The sequence below is a fragment of the Sciurus vulgaris genome (assembly GCF_902686455.1).
Source record: "Sciurus vulgaris genome assembly, chromosome: 12".
Classification (NCBI taxonomy): Eukaryota; Metazoa; Chordata; class Mammalia; order Rodentia; family Sciuridae; genus Sciurus; species Sciurus vulgaris.
This window is the reverse complement of record NC_136473.1, coordinates 109,731,732-109,748,714: the sequence shown is the minus strand read 5'-3', so window position 1 is coordinate 109,748,714 and position 16,983 is coordinate 109,731,732. Positions and strand designations below refer to the sequence as shown.

Sequence of the window (16,983 nt, the reverse complement as noted above, 5' to 3'; positions counted from 1 at the left end):
TGACACAGGTAATACGTATTATTTTCTAGATTGTTTAAAATTAACTTTGAAAATCTGGCATTTTCTTCAACAGATTGAGCTAAATTACTCAACTTCAGTTATTTTAAAAATTCAGTACAGTTAAAAGTGCTATTAACAGGGACTCAAAATAATTGGGGAGTTCACAAATATTTGCATGTACAAAGGTAATCAAATGACCAACAAACTAAATTAAATATCCATAGCCATGAACAAACCAGAAAATGAATGTAACACATCAAAGATCCATATCATTCTCACTAACCATCATAAGATTTTGCATCTCATCTATTACTGCAAAACCCCACTATTTAAATTTTGTATCTCTCAATAAAGCTTATAAATAAAGATTATTTGCTATCAAACAAGAAATATTTTGAAACTTTTTGTATCATTTTTCTAGGAAAGCAACCAAATGACTCACTAAATAATTCATTAAACAAGTTAGAGTTGGAGAGAGAGATTCTCATTGAAAAGGTCACACACTGAATTAAAATACATTTAGGGGCTAAATTGGGAAAAATAGTAGAGTGAAATTTAAAACACTATTATTCATACTAAGGACAGAAGAACTTGAAGCATATTAAAAGTTATAGAATTTTCCACTTTTCTGGTATTAGCTCATTGTCAGGACAAAAATGAAACAAAACAAATGTATTTAGAGTAAGTACTCTTGCTTTATTCATTGCTCAGAAATTCTTACCTCGTAATAGCTGTTCCTGTTTTACCACAAGTCCCTGGTATTTTTTAAAGGTTTTTTCATAATCCTTTCTCAAGGTTTGATTTTCAAGGTCTTCATCAAGTAAAAACTTAAGTTAAGGATCATACATATTAATCGAAGCAAAGAAAACCTACTGAAAAATACTATGACAAATACCACTATTAACATTTTATATGCAACTTTATCAGTTATTTTCTCTAACCAATAGTTTAATTAAACTGTTCTCTGCACAATATTTGTGTTATTATTAACAGGACACCTTAGCCAAGTATTCAAGGTTTTCCTCAGACTCCTTGAATGATGAAATATTTCAATTTCACCAAATATCTGAATTCCTAGACATTGGGTGTAAATATTTTAGGTAGGTTGCCAACTCTGCAACTTTCAACTGATTATCAAATGGGTTCATGACAAGATTATTGCCTTGCAGAGAATGATTCGGTTACTAAGAATACTAGATTCTACTTCAGATAGATGCCAAAAATGGATTCAAAGAATGCAGATTAAAACTAAAACTTTGTAGTACCCTCTTCAGATTAGAGATGCCAAGAGAAAAACATACCAAAGAAAAAGGCCCACTTTTTCCACAACAGAGTGAAGAAATGTATGATATTCTGCAAAATAGGAATGATGTTTTCATTTTTTAAAAGATATCAATAAAAACTGGGTTAAAATGAATGTTATAAGCATGGCTTACTGATCAGTAGAACGTCATGTTAGTATAGATATGAATAAACCAATCTTCAATCTATAAAATTAAATTATAGAAAAATATGACATGTATGTTTAAATAAGAGGAGAACTGTAAAATTTACAATATCCTTATTCTATATTACTTCAGAAGATAAGAGTTAAATAAAGGGATGGAAGTTATTTGGAGATGAACTGGTTCATTAAGTGAAGGAACATTATAATAATTAGAATTCCAAACCACAGAATAGGTTAAAACCATAGGCAATAACATTGTTAAAGAAGACTATGTAACTATTTTCCAAAGTAACTATAGAAAATATTCCATTATTGTAATATAGGTTAAAACATAATTTCTGAGGTTTGTTTCACAGGTTCTATCATTCTATAGTCTTCTCGAATTTGTATTTATTAAGAACAGTATTTTTGCACCAAGTATGGTAGCACAAGTCTATAATCCAAGCAACTTGGTAGGATGAGGCAGGACGACTGCAAGTTCAAGACCACCTCAACATCTTAGCAAGACCCTCAGCAACTTAGTGAGATCTTATCTCAAAATAAAAAGTAAAAAGAACTGGGGATGTGGCTCCATGGTAAAGGGCACATGAGTTTAATCTCTAGTACCAAAAAACAAAAACAAAAACCGAAACCAAAAACTAGTATTTTTGCACTTAACTAGAAAAATGTAACATAATAGAAAAACAGAATTTTAAATTAGGTTCATTACACAATTTACATCAATTCCCATTAAAGTCTCCTCTGTATTCAAACAGAAGTACATGACCAACAAAGGTGACCCATGCTTCCGTTGATCAATGGATCTTAGCAGCATAACAGGGCTACTTAGTCTTGCCTATTCAGTTATCCTGAACCTCTACTGGCTTCCTTCTTCTACTTCATTAACTAATCCAGAAGAGACAAAGTGCTTATGTCAAACTATTTATTCTGATATTCTGAATCTTTATTTTAACCTTCCACATACTTTTGTATGATTTCCAAGCAAAGTGGTAATTAAAAAAAAAAAAAAAAGAACAAAACCATTCTTATCAATAGGCAGCACACATCAAAATGGCATTCTGAAAGGATATCGGCTTTCTTCTTCTTAGAAAGTTCTTCTTGCCAAAGCTCATGTCTTTTTAATTCATGATCAATGATGTTCATACACAGAGCTCCAATTTTATAGTGAGTGATAAGTCCATGAAACTGAGAAAAGCTTTAAAGAAATTTTAGTATATTTTTAAAGGAATATATTTTATTGGTTCATGAGATTTGGTTTCAGCAAACACTGACACAACCCAAACACATTTCAATAAATGAATATATCTGTAATATACTAGAAGATTTGGAACTACAATATTACTTTAAATATATTTTAATATACTAAACTTACCACACATATAATTATTTTAAGAATTCAAGAATTAAATAAAATTTTTATAATTAAGCATCAAAGTATTAACTACTCATATATTCTCAGAATAAATTTTCAGACTTCTTTCCAACAAAACTAATAATGTAACAATACTAGATAGTATGAATAAACTGTAACAGAATAAATTAGTAAAGTATTAGCAATATGGTTTTACATATTTCCTAGACAGTGAATTCATCCAAATAATTTATTCTATAAATATTTATTTCCTAATGCTGGCACTTTAGAATGGAGGCAAGCAATTTTCTAGGAATTGCTAGAAATTTTTCATGATGTCTTAATAAACATTTTTCTTAAGAATACTTGTGTGTAAATGGAACATTATTCAGTTATAAAAATAATAAAATCCTGTCATTTGTGGCAACATGGATGGAACTGGAGTATACTATGTTAAGTGTCCAAGACAGGTACAGAGAGACAAATACTGCAACTCTTTGTTCCTATGTAGAAGAAAAAAGTTGATTTCATAGAAGTAGAGAGAATAATAGTGGTTGCTATAGATTAGGGAAGGTTGAAAGAAGGGGGTAAGAGTGAAGTTAGATAACAGATATCAAAATACAGTTACATGGGAGAATAAATTCTAATATTCTACAACTATTAATACAAATATTAGATACAAATATTACTATTTGTACAATTACTATTAGATACAAATACAACTATTAATACAAATATTAGAATTCTAAATTCTAATATTCTACAAGTGTGATGACTAGAGCTGACAAAAATTTACTATCTATTTTATAAAGGACTAGAATGGAAAAGTTCAAAAGTTCTCAACACATACAAATGATAAAAATTTAAGGAGATAGAAATGCTAAGTATCCTGTTTTGATCATTATACACTGTATACAAATATCTCATTATCATACTCTATCCCATAAATATGTACAAAATCGATAAATAAAATTGAAATTTAAAAATGTGTATAAATAAATATGATACATAACATATGTACTTGTATCTGCACATACATGTGTATATGTAATAACATATACTGAGTACTTACTCTGGATCAGACTTTATTAAGAATTATAATTTTTACTCATCTAAAACTAAAAACTATCTGAAAGGGCTACCACTATTACTATTCAAATTTTACACGTGAGAAAACTGAAGCACAAATAAATAAAGTAATCACAATCACACAGTTAAAAAACAGCAGACTTGGATTCAAATAGAGCCAATATTAAACTCTAAGCCATTAACCTAACCCACTGGGTGTGTGTGCTGGCATGGGTGAGTACAGACTGAATGAAGAGATAACTGAGAGCAAAACAGAGAAGGGGAAACAGGGAATAAAAGTTCAAAGGCAGAGGATAGGCAAACATAAAGAAAGACCCAGAGAACCAATAATCTACAAACTGATGCAGACAGACAGCAATGGAGATAAACCAGTGCTTTTATTTTATACTTACCTAGAAAAGCAAAAAAAGATGTAAATTATGTTTGTAGCTAACTCAACACTTTGCTTCCAGTCTTCTCTCAGGACTCTTGCCAATGCACCAAGGGCAGTTTCTAAAGAAAAAGGAGACAGACATACAAAGGTAATCATTTCCCTTGCCTCTGGTATAAAGGGTGACTGGTTTTAAATGTCGACTTATGAATAAATAACAAAGCTAAGATAAAACTGGGACAAAAAAGTAGAATACTTCTTTCCAATACAGAAAGCTATTTTAAAAACTATAATATAAACTTTTATTTAAAACTCATAATGGGCAGCTTCAAATCTATACTGTAAAGTAAAATATGGTTTAAAGTAACATAGTATGCGTGACAATAAAATAAAAAGGCCATTTATCTCTTGATTTGCATTTCCACTTGGAATCTTACTACTGTAGTAATGACTTTTTCTAACATCTTGTTTAATATATACGGGAAAAATTAGAATAAATCTAGAAAAAATAATAAGTACCTTAGCAGACTAACACTAGCTGCATTGAAGTAAATTAATCAAATAAAATTTTGCACAGAAAAATATGTCTGTTTCAGTATCACCTGCAAACAGTCATAAACAAATATCTTTAAAAAATTAGCTCACATATGTTTTAATATGCATCTCTGCTAGATTTTTACCTAAAGGAAGGTAAAAATTAATGAATTGATAAATGAAAATTACCATATATTAAGTAAATATAAAGTAATGACATTGGTTTTAAATTAGAGTTGTTTTACATCATCCTTCTATTTTAATATAGAAAAAATAATGTCAGTAAATACATAATTATAGGAATTCCATAATTATAGAAATTCCATATTAATAAATAGCCAAAAGAAATCTTAAAGTTGATAAAAGGTCAAAATGTAACCAAAAATTTATCTATAAGTTGAAAACAATTACAATCAAAATGTCATTATGATTTTCACAGAATATGTAAATATATCTCAAAATTATACATAAGACAAAGGTATAACACTGACAAAGCAAATTTTTAAGAAAAAAAGGCAAATTAGAGCATTTTTCTTACATATTCTAAAACTCTAGTCAAAATATAAAACAAAAGAAACAATAACAACAACAATAACAAACAGTGTTATACTGGTTTGGAACACATCAAATAGACCAAGGGAATAAAAAAGGGTAACACTAAAATAGATTCATGAATACATGGGCATAGTACTTGGCAAATGATAACTTTTCAAGAATAAGCTTTTCAAAAAGCATCCATTCCACAGAAGAATGGTAGGCAGAGTATAAAAATAACATTTTGAATATCTGAGAAAGTGCATTCACTAGCTAGGTTGGAGTAGGTGGCTATTCCAATATGGAAAAAAGTAAAATTACTTCCCTAACCCCCGATTTTTAACAAAAATGAATTTAAGGCACTTCTAGAATGGCACACTACCTCCCAAAATCCACTCCTCCATGATCTAATAAGAAAACTGGCAAAAACTATCAAAATCTACTTTTTTCAAAACCATGGGAATTAACTAAAAACTTAACAAAACTCAGAAAACTGATTATTGGTAAGAAAAATGAGTTTCATAGCAATTCAACTTGCCCTAATTCTATCCCTGTCCAGCTCTGTGGTTCCTTGAAAACCAACAGCATCACAACTATGATGACTGTAAAACCAGCAGCCTGGCAAGAGCTACAGGGAAGAAGAGTCTGAGGCTCCCCAAAGCTCCACTGCAGAGAATTGTCACTAACTGACCTATATGAATACTTGCTAAAAATCCACATTCTTGGGGTGTGTTTTAAAACTCAGGATAATTGTCAAAAGTTACTGTTGGTAACATAACAACTGCCTGAAACAATCTTATCAGCTTTTTTTTTTTTTTAAATAAGATTAACAAAAGGCTTACCAAGAAACTTAAAAAAGGAAAAAAGAGAAATTAGATATTCACAAGACTTAAAAAGAGTATATCCCTGGGAGTCTAGAAGGCAATGCATAGGAGAAGGGAAAGACCAGGGAAAGGCCAGGGAAAGACCTGGAGGCCCTAATCTCTCATCTCTGGCTAAACTTGAGACAAGGTGCAAAAGCAGGAAGTGAAGACAAAATCTTTTAAACAATCTGCTTGAGCATTAAAGATGCACATTAAAGATGTACCCCAAAATACAGAGAACCCCTTAGCAAAGGCTCAGAGACTTATTGCCAAACATTCAAGGAAACGTCCAAACATTAGCTGGCCACTAAGCTAAAAGAGAGAGATTTTAGTGGACATACAAGCAAACAATACTGACTTTACAGAATCAATTCACATAACTCAGTAAATAGACAAACAGTATCAATAACAACCCCTAGGGTTAGTGGGAATTTGATTTCCAAAGTTGCCATATGATATTATTTCAAAATCAAGAAGGCATACAAAGAAACAGAATAGTATGGACCATACTCAGGAAATAAAAGTATTCACAAGAAATGTACATGAGGAAGTCCAGATGTTGAATTTATAAGACAAAGACTTTAAGTCAGCTACTATAATTATATTCAAAACAAATATTCAAAGCAAACCATGGCTAGAGAATAAATGAAAGTGTATAAAGGTATAAGAATAATGTTTCACCAAAGATACAAATTACAAAAAAAAGAGCCACGTAGAAATTCTGTGGTTAAAGAGTAAACTAATTGAAACAAAAAATTCATTAGAAGGTGTCAACAGTAGATATGAACCAGAAAAAGAAATGATCTGTAAAAAAAAGATCAACTGAGATTATTCAGTATGAGGAAAAGAATGAAGAAAAAATAAATAGTCTCAGACCTAGGGAGCACCTCAAAGCATAATAACATATATATTGGGAGTCCGAGAGGTAGAAAAGAAAACAGGCAGAATGAATAGTTAATGACACAATGACCAAAAACTTCCTTCGTGTGGGAAAATATTAATTTGAATCTCCTAGAGACTGAACAACCTTCAAGCAAGATAAATGCAAAGACAACAACACTCAATAAAGCACATCATAGTCAAACTGGTAAGAATGAAGGCAAAGAGAATATTGAAAGTAGCAAAGAAAAGTAATTTAGTATGCACATGGGATCATCAGAAAGATCACAGCTGATTTCATATCAGAAACCAGAGAGACAAGTAGGCAGTGGGATAATACAAAATGGTAAAAGAACAATCCGTTGAAAATTCTATATCCAGCAAAATTATCCTTCAAAAAACTAAGAAAATTAAGTCACTGTAAGGTCAACAAAAACTTAAAGAGAATTTATAACTAGCAGACCTTACAAGAAATACTAAGGGAACCCCTTCAAACTGAAATGAAAGAACATTAATCAGTAACTTAAAGCCACAAAAAGAAGTGCATACAGTGATAATTATATAACTGGGTTGATGGACTTATATAGCTACGTAATTTGTATGGCTATAACAGTACAGAGAGTAAGGAAGAAAAAGGTATATTGGAGAATATTTATATATATTGATTAAAATGAGGTCAATATTAATTTGAATGAAATTGAAATTAATTGCAATCTCAGGGTAATCAGTAAGAAAATAACTCAGGAAAACACAGTTACAGAACAAGGAGATTAAAATGTAAATGAGAATATTTAAAATAAAAGAAGGGAACAAAGGAGGAACAGACCAACAAAGGGAAGGAAAAAAAAAAGAATCACATAGAAAACAAATATAAAATGCTAGATGCAAATCCTACCTTATGAAGAATTACATTAATCTTAAATAAATTAAACACTTTGATGGATATAAATGAATAAAAAACTATAATTCAACCATATGCTTTTCTAATAGAAACACTTTAGCATCAAAGGCACACAAGGTGTGCAAGTAGAAGTATGGAAAAAAGATACACCATGAGAAATAGACAAGTAAGAGATTGAGAAACAGACAAGTAACAGAACTAGAAACAGACAAGTAATAGATTGTGAGAATACTCCTAAATACATTAAAAAGTATTAGAATTCAGAATGTAAATCTTCAAGACATGAAAATCATGTGTGTGTGCACACATGCCTGTATATGCATTTATATAATACTTAAGATATGAATATAAACTTTAGAGGTAGGACTGTTTTGCAATAATTTTTATATTTTTTAAAATATTTATAGACATAAATCACCATTCAATAGTAGTTCTTCCAAGTTATCAGGATTTCGAGCAAGCTGGAGTATCAAAGCAGAACCTCGCACTTTGTCAGGAATATCTTCATATAATAACTCAATGTATTCATCCATGTCATTAATGTTGGCAACTTCATCAATCTGAAACAAAATAAGAGGCAGAAAGGCTCAAAAATTAATGCTCAACAGATTCACTGCCAAAAACCTGATATTTGGGGATCAATATACTACCTTTTATAATCACAAATAAATTTCTAAAGACCTCATAGTAGCCATCTTTTTTTTAGATAGGGATTTTTAAGCCTTTGGTTCTAGGACTCTGATACCGAAGTGTAACAATAACAAAATGTGATGTATATAAACTCTGAAATTTGTCAATGAAGTATTTTAAATGTAGTACAAAGTAATTTGTATCTATTGTAAGAGAATAAATATTTCAAAATATTGCAATAAGAAAATTCTAAACATTTTTATAATTTATTTTAGCAAAATAATGCCTAAAACACACAACCAATAATTTTTCAATTAAATACTGATCAAATATCAATTAAATACTGATTTTCTACCTTTCCCAGGTACCTCTAATTAGGTTCAATCATTTTTAAAAATTCCACATCTGACTAATGTGACTGTATGCATTATTTATGGTAAAAGGCAATACCTTACAAAAAGTCCTTTATTAGATCAAAATTCATACACTCTTACCTCCATTCCTTCAAAAGGAGGTGGATCTTTGGGCTTGCTTGATTTTTCTTTTTTTTCTGCAAAAAGATTTTTTTTAATGAGGAGAATTAGGTTTTTAGGGTTTCTGGGTAATTTTATTTTCAACAGCTGAGTTTAATTCTAGTTAAACTGGGGATATTAACTGATGAAATCTATCTCTTTTCAATGTATAAAAATACTCATCTAAAATCCATCCATCTGTTCTAATCATAATATCAAGGAGAGTATAAACAAAATCTATAATCCCCAAGTTATGTTGTGCAACTATTTTAACTTCCTTTTTGGTTAACTTTTTGGGTATGTGTACTGCCAGACTTGCTAACAAAAAGCACAATAGTTCTAATTTTCTATTCTCTTTTTCCCTTCCTTATTCAATTTTAAGGTGGAAACAGTTAAATCAATAAGGTAAAGAAAAAGATAATGGATAAAATAATAAAACTGAGTAATGTTAAAACTAAAATAAAAACTAACAAAGGTGAAGAATAAGAAATGACAGATCAACTTTCAAGTTAAAATATTCTATAGTTTTTCCCAAAGAGCCACCTAAAGATAAATTAATCAAAAAACTAAAAATATCTTAAAAAAAATTCTAAAAAAATCTAAAGAAGAAAAAAAGACTGATCTAAAATACTTTTGTGATCTGGTACAAAATCTAAGTAATGCGTATTACAATGAATTAAGTTAGAAAAATATGAAAATCTGATTCTATAATTAATAACTAAATATACATATAATAGAATTAGCTCTTATTTTCAGAGGATAGGAGGCATTCCAGAGTGATATAATCTCAACAGCTAAATTTTGGCTCAAATGGATAGTGGTTTCAACTAGTAAAGAAAAAAAATCATTTAAGATGACAAATCACATAATCAATTATTATTACTTTGTTTAAGTCACTTTTAGGAAAAGGCTTCGGAATACTTAATACCAAGAAAAATAATAATTTTAAAAATAAGTGTACATTTAATATAGTAAAGCATTTTGCATATCTCTTCAACTATTAATATCTAGATAGTGAAAATAATGAGTTTAATTATTTTGTTCATGTATGATAAATAAGAAAATTTTCATAGTCCTTTAATTTTGGGGAGAGAAGGGAAAAAGATGATTTGGCCTGAAAACTCACTGATATGGCTTTCACTAATTTAAAGATGTTTTAGTATAAATTCCTTTGGAATTATATGACTTTTCCACTAGAAAAGATCAATTTTAACTAATATTGTACAACCCACAATAAGTACACACAGATCTGAAAACACTACCAGGTTTGCTTTGCTTACTTTGAATTTAATTGAAGATGCTATTTCTCATCATTTACAGAAATCTTAACAAGAGTACTTTTTAGATATTTGTTTAATAAAATTTGTATTGATATTTTCTATTCATATAACACTTATTAATTTAAAAAGTATATACACCAATATACTTACTATGTGATTAGAAGCAATCAAGTTCAAAATGCCTATTTTTGCTTTTAAATAAATGTATAGCTATTCAATTCATTTGACAAATATATTACGAGCATTTTATATGTGTTAGATGGTGTATTTAGGGCTAAATAATTAAAGTATACATTAGGTACAAGGCATTTTGTTTTCTGGGTAGAGAAAAAAGACTAATTTGAAAAAAGTCAAAAATTTTATTTATTTTTCTATATAATACAATCAAAATTTAAACACTGACATGTTATTTTAAGAGCACTATACTTTAGAACTCACCAACATTGAAAGATATGTAATTTAGTAAATACTGTGAAACACAGTAACTAAGTATCCAATAATCTGAGATACTTTTCACTGAAATAAGTTTTTGCTTTGTTTTCTGGCTGATTATTTGCAAATGTCTTCTGTAATCATTTTCTTAATTGCAATACCTTAATGCTATGGTTCTTTTATGAGGGAATCGAGGATACAATAGAGGAATTGAGGAATGAAAAAAAGATTATATTTCCCTTAGGAAGAGTCATAAAAGTTACATCTTTAGGATAGCACATGACATGTTTTTCTTAAAACTTACATAATCCATTCAAATTGTAAATTCAATATCAATTAAGAAATTTAGAAAATATGTAGTTAGGGTGAAGAAAATAGGTTTCTTCTCTAAATTATCTTCTTTTATTATTCCATAGTCATTCCGACAGATTCCTTTTTTATTTCTTATTGTACTTCAGTACAAAAACAATGAAACAGGTCAGATCATTTTATGTGGAAGCATAAAACCTGGCATAAAGGAAAGTAATGCTTATTTATTTTATCATTTGCTTACTTGTTCAGAGCATTAGTTAAAAAAAAAAAAAACAAAGAACACCTCACCCAACATTCAAATATATAGTCGAAACTCCAGTCAAACAACTTACTTTGGTTTTATGTTAAAAAATCAGGAATTCTTGGGCTGGGGGTATGCTTGGTGGCAGAGTATCTGCCTGGCTTTATGAGGTCCTTGGTTCTATCCCCAGCACCACCACCGCCAAAAAAAAAAAAAAAAAAAATCACCAGGAATTCTACCTACCTTTTCCTGACAATGAATCACGGCGATTCTGCAGGTAGTATAACAGCTGTTCCACCTCATTGAGTTTTGAGGGATGAATGAGCTTGCATTCTTCAACCACTTTCCGAGCCAGAGAAGTTATATCTGTGTTGGCATTGAGACTCTTCAGACGAATGCTGCAAGCACATCCAAATTCTAACTCAGTTATTCCAGAGTATGAGATTCAATAACACTACTCTAAAATGGTTTATAGATTATAAAGACAGTCAATATGTATCTGGCCATAGAATCTCAGTAAAACAAATAAAGTACTAGGTAAAATTAGGTTTAGAAAAATACTAGACAGTGATTTTCTTTGAGCTGGACAAGCAAAATAACAAAATAACATAAAATCTTTTTTCTGTTGAGGCAGGACAGCACATTCTGAGGTCCCATTTTAGAGCAGCATTTCTTATGTAAAATATATAGTCTTCAGTCATTACTGGATATAAAAATCCATACTGCCACAAAGAAATAAATACACACACACATTGACACAGACACACACAATTTTTTTAGCCTTGCCCACATTTTTATTTTTTTCAGTTAGGAACAATATTGATTTTTTTTCAGATTTGGTTGTTCTGGTAGTATTTGTTTAAAACATAAAGAAAAAAGCAAGAAACATTTTAAGACCTGTATGAAGAATTCTGTAGAACAAATGAATACGTTTTATACTTAGATTAGTATATTAAAAATAATAACCAGCTCCTCCTTCCTTTTAAATATATCCCAGGAGATCCACTGAGAGACCAATAAGAAAAGATAGTACAGAGTCTTAAGACAATTAACTAATGGATTCATGGCATGAGGGGAAACTATGAAGACATAACATCAGGTCCAGAGTGAAGAGTCAAACTGGCAAGAAAACTGTCAAGCAGATGCTCCCATGAGAGACTTACAAACAAAAAGAGAAAACCCACAAGCACCCACTGTGTAAATTACTTCTTGGTGAAGATGGCTAATTTTTGTGGGAAAGGAGACATCAGGCTATTGGAGCAGAAGTGGACATCCCAGAGAATGCTCTAAACTTAGCATTTGTGAAACCATTATTAGATGCAGATAATCTCTTCTGAAACCAGTCCAACAGAGTGCCTTAGATACCATTCCTAACTAGCATAGACAACCCATATCTTGTTCTCCAGGGATTCTGCAAACCAGCTAATGGTCTCCAATAAATTCCTTTATGCTTACATTTGCTAGAGTGGCATGTCTAATGTTTCTAACAAGAACCCTAGTAGTAGCCTGTCCTTCATCTTATTTTTCTTTAACCTACTTGAGTTTTTGCTCCCTAACTTTAAAGTTTTATAAATTGCTGATTATATTTTTGAATAGTTGTTAGCTGTACAACAGAAGGTAGAGATGGAAAGAAGGGTCCATTTAGAAAAAAACTCTAGAAAAACATCTCCATGCTTAATTTTAGCAAAGACTGGGAAGTCCTGACTATTTCAACAAATCTGATGGAAAAGACTCAAAACAGAAACACTATGAATAGATTTTTCAAAAAATTTTCAGACTTTTTAGAGAAGTTTTAGGTTTACAGAAAAACTATGCAGAAAGTAGAGCTCCCACATATCCCTCCCTCACAGTTTCTATTCTAATATTTTTTATTATTACTATCTTGCATTAGTGTGGTATACTTATTACAACTGATGAACCAAAGTCAATACATATAATTTTTAACCAAGGTCCATAGCTTATGACAGGGTTTACTCTTTGTGTTCTATGAGTTTTGATAAAAGCATATGGTATATATCAATCATAGTATCACACAGAATAATTTTACTGCCTTAAAATGCCCTGTTCCTCACCTGTTCCTCCCCTTAATTACTAGCAATCTAAAATCTTTTTATTATATTTATATCCTGCCTTTTCCAGAATGTTATATAGTTGGAATCATATAGTACCTAGCTTTTTCACAATGCCTTCTCTCACTTAGCAATATACCTTTCAATTCCTTCATGTCTTTTCATAGCTTGATAATTCATTTCTTTTTACTGTTGAATAACACTTGATTGTATGGCTGCACCAGTTTGCTTCTCCATTCACTACTGAAGGATGAAGATCTTGGCTGCTTCCAATTGTTGGCAATTATGAATAAAGCTACTATAAACATTCACATGTTGAGTTTTATTTGGATTTATGTTTTTTACTCGTTTGATGAATATCTAGGAGAAAACTGCTGGATCATGTGGTTTGTCTATGTTTAGCTCTGTAAGGAACTAACACATTTTCTTACAAAATGAATGCCATTTTATATTCCCAACAGTTATGAGAGTTCCTGTTAATCCATATCCTTGCTGGAATCTTGTTATTGCTATTGTCAGTGTTTTGGATTTCAGCCTCTAATATATATTAGCAATCTGATTCATCTTCTTTCCCCTCAGGATAATAAGATAGACTTTCTGCTTTTAGCATGTAGTCTCTCTCCTAAATCTGTCATTTATTATAAAAAGAAGGAAAAATTCAGGAGGGTGAGAATTTTTCAGAAGGTGTCAGCTATATGTTTATGGACTAACCCTATCAATGTTTAAGAAGGCATTGTATGCCTATGAAGAACATCAAAAACTCACAATGTCGCCTGTACTATTTGATTATGACCATCACTTTCTCATAAAGAAATCTTCAGAAAATTCAACTCAGTTGAGGATGGGTTTGTAAATTCCTTTAATCTAATGGGAGAATGAAATGTAAGACTTCTAGAGGGGGCCATCCCACTGGCCGTTTCGCTCCACACCTATCTCAATCTATGAGGTGCTTCTGTTTCTCACGACTGATAATACCACCTGAATCAACGAACCACACTTCACTTTTAGTACCACAATATAATTTCTCACCATCTTGTGCAGCCAATCTACTGTTAATCTACTGAGTTTTTCTCTTATTAAAATTTAAATGCACTTTAACCACAATTGGAAGTAACTCTTTCCATGTAGCTAACGCTACCAAATGTAACTCTTATCTTGAAAGTGTGCAGATTTTAAAGGAATAAATTTATCATTGAATTTCAGTTGAATGAGGCTAGTGACTGCATTCTAAAGAACCAAAACTAAATTTCTCTCCTGAAGTGTGGACGTATGAGGTTCTAAAGGCAAAGAACCTGACGTGTAAGCTTTTCTTTGGAATTCCAATAATAAAATGGTTTCACATATTCTCAAAATAAAGCAATCACAAAAACTCTAATGAAAGAACATGTGAGAGAAGAAAAAAAAAGCATGAGCTGCAATCTATAGTGTTTGTATGAGCATGTGTTTCTCTTCAATCTACTGAATTATCTAAAGGACTCATTTTTATTAACGTAATTTAGTCTCCTTCTAACACAAATAAGAAGACCTATTAAGAGATCCTAGTAAAATACTAGGCAACTTCTCTTCGAAGGCCACTATAAACTGGGGTTTTTAAGCTGCAGCACTATTAAAATTTAGCCTTAGTAATTCTTTGTCACAATTGGCTGTCTTGTGTATTGTAGAATGATTAGTAGCACTTGGCCTTTACGCATTAGGTGTCAATAGTACTCCTTTTATTACAACAACTAAAAATGTCCCCAGGCATTATCCAATGACCCCTTGTGGAAAAATTCACTTCCTGTTGAGAATCACCACAATATACTTAGTTTTTCTCAGTTTGCTAAATACCACCTGCACTCCTAGTAATCAGTATATACTTAACTCTACCAAGATAGGATAGAAATTCTAAGTAGATACCAAGCCAAAATATCTTATGAAGGAAAGAGGGTTGAGGGAGAAATTATGAGGCAATCTCAATGTCTCTACTTCCACAAAATTATAGAAGGAAGGTGAGATAATCACCAAAATAGCAGGCTAAGGAAAAAGGCCAGTACTCAAAGGACTCTTGCCAAAGCAGGAAGGAAAGTTTGTAGGACACTGGGAGATCTAAGATCAACTGCTTGAGTCAGAAAAATCTTGTCTTACTACTAACACCTTTCAGAGGACTAAATTTCCAAAGGACGAATTCCATGTCTTTCAATACTTGAGTTATATTATTTCTTGCAATTTCAGGGAAAAAAGAACACAGAATTCCTAAGATCTAAATTTCCTAAATTAAACTAACAAGTCCCCAAAAAACATATCTTTTATGATTGGCTTCACAAGTTAGTAGATACACTTTATTTTCTCTGGAATAAACTTGATATTTATAATTTAATATAATCTGTCTTTCACTAAGATGAAATAATACATCTAGAAGACTGTTATAATCATTTGTCATCTATGAAGATCAAAACAGTATCAGATTCATATAAAGTTTGTATAAGGTTCACTACTTTCAAAATGTACACAAATGAAGAAAACTTACATTTTTTGGCATTCTTTTCGTTCTCCCAACATGGGATCCCCCATTTCTCCAAGAATGGTAGCTTCCACTTCATACTGAACAATGAGTGCTTTTTCTGATGGATGCACATCAATATTCCCTCCTTTAACTTTCCTATAACACAAAATAAAAAAGAGCCACATTAAGAACTCATAAAATGTCCATGGTTTTTAATCTAGCTTCTAGTTCTAAAATCCATAGACTGGATTAATATATGTCTTTGAATCAGATTTACTCTAAACTTGGGACAAGAAACAACAAGTTTTCTCCAACTTTTACCATACATATAACTTCTAGTTCTGCAGAAAGTACCTTTATGAATAGTGCTACCTTGGAAAAAATATACTTACCCAAAGAATCATGCATAAAAGCAAGTGAATGAAAGACAAGCAATTAAGATGGCTTTGGAGAGAATGACCGCACCTGAAAGTCAGCTATTCAACCCAAAAGATAGTCGTATCCAAATTTATGTTTTAAAAATATTACCCTGCCCAATGATTAACCCATTAACTATACCAGAGTGACATGAAGAAATTATATAGGTTACAATAGATATTGCATATCATCACTATAACTATATAAATTATAGCATTAGTATCTAAATAAAATCATTACCCAATCACCTCCAAATTATATAATAAAAAAGAAGAGTGACTATTAGGGAATGGCAAGGGGACCAGGGGGAGAGGGGAGAGAGGAGAGGATAAAAGTGGGTAGAAGGGAAAGTGAGCATGATCAAGGCTCAACATATGCAAGTATGGAACTGTCACAGTGAAACTCATTAACTTGTACAATTAATGTGCTAAAAATTAAAAAGATACCATTGGATATTTCAAACAAGCAAGCAAACAAAAAGTGCTTACAGGTTATGTTCTATACTCACATAAATCACAGTGTCAGCAATAATTTCCATAGGCAGGTTGTGTATACTCTTTGCCTAAGCCCCTCAAGTTACAAAATGAACTAATTGCAGCAAACTAATGATGATTTAATCACCACTTGTCACTTGGTCAAT

At 31.1% G+C, this 16,983-nt stretch overlaps 1 protein-coding gene across 1 annotated transcript in view; it reads right to left on the bottom strand.

Moving 5' to 3' along the window:
• Positions 1 to 16,983, bottom strand: part of KIFAP3 (kinesin associated protein 3) — a 126,022-nt gene that overhangs the window by 92,971 nt on the left and 16,068 nt on the right. Inside the window, exons 2-8 of the mRNA XM_079108090.1 lie at positions 15,951 to 16,082; positions 11,619 to 11,773; positions 9,093 to 9,148; positions 8,387 to 8,528; positions 4,280 to 4,379; positions 2,519 to 2,642; positions 722 to 821 (exon numbers count right to left, since the gene is read on the bottom strand). Coding sequence (XP_078964216.1) covers positions 722 to 821; positions 2,519 to 2,642; positions 4,280 to 4,379; positions 8,387 to 8,528; positions 9,093 to 9,148; positions 11,619 to 11,773; positions 15,951 to 16,082 — 809 coding nt within the window. The remainder of the gene's footprint in view (positions 1 to 721; positions 822 to 2,518; positions 2,643 to 4,279; positions 4,380 to 8,386; positions 8,529 to 9,092; positions 9,149 to 11,618; positions 11,774 to 15,950; positions 16,083 to 16,983) is intronic.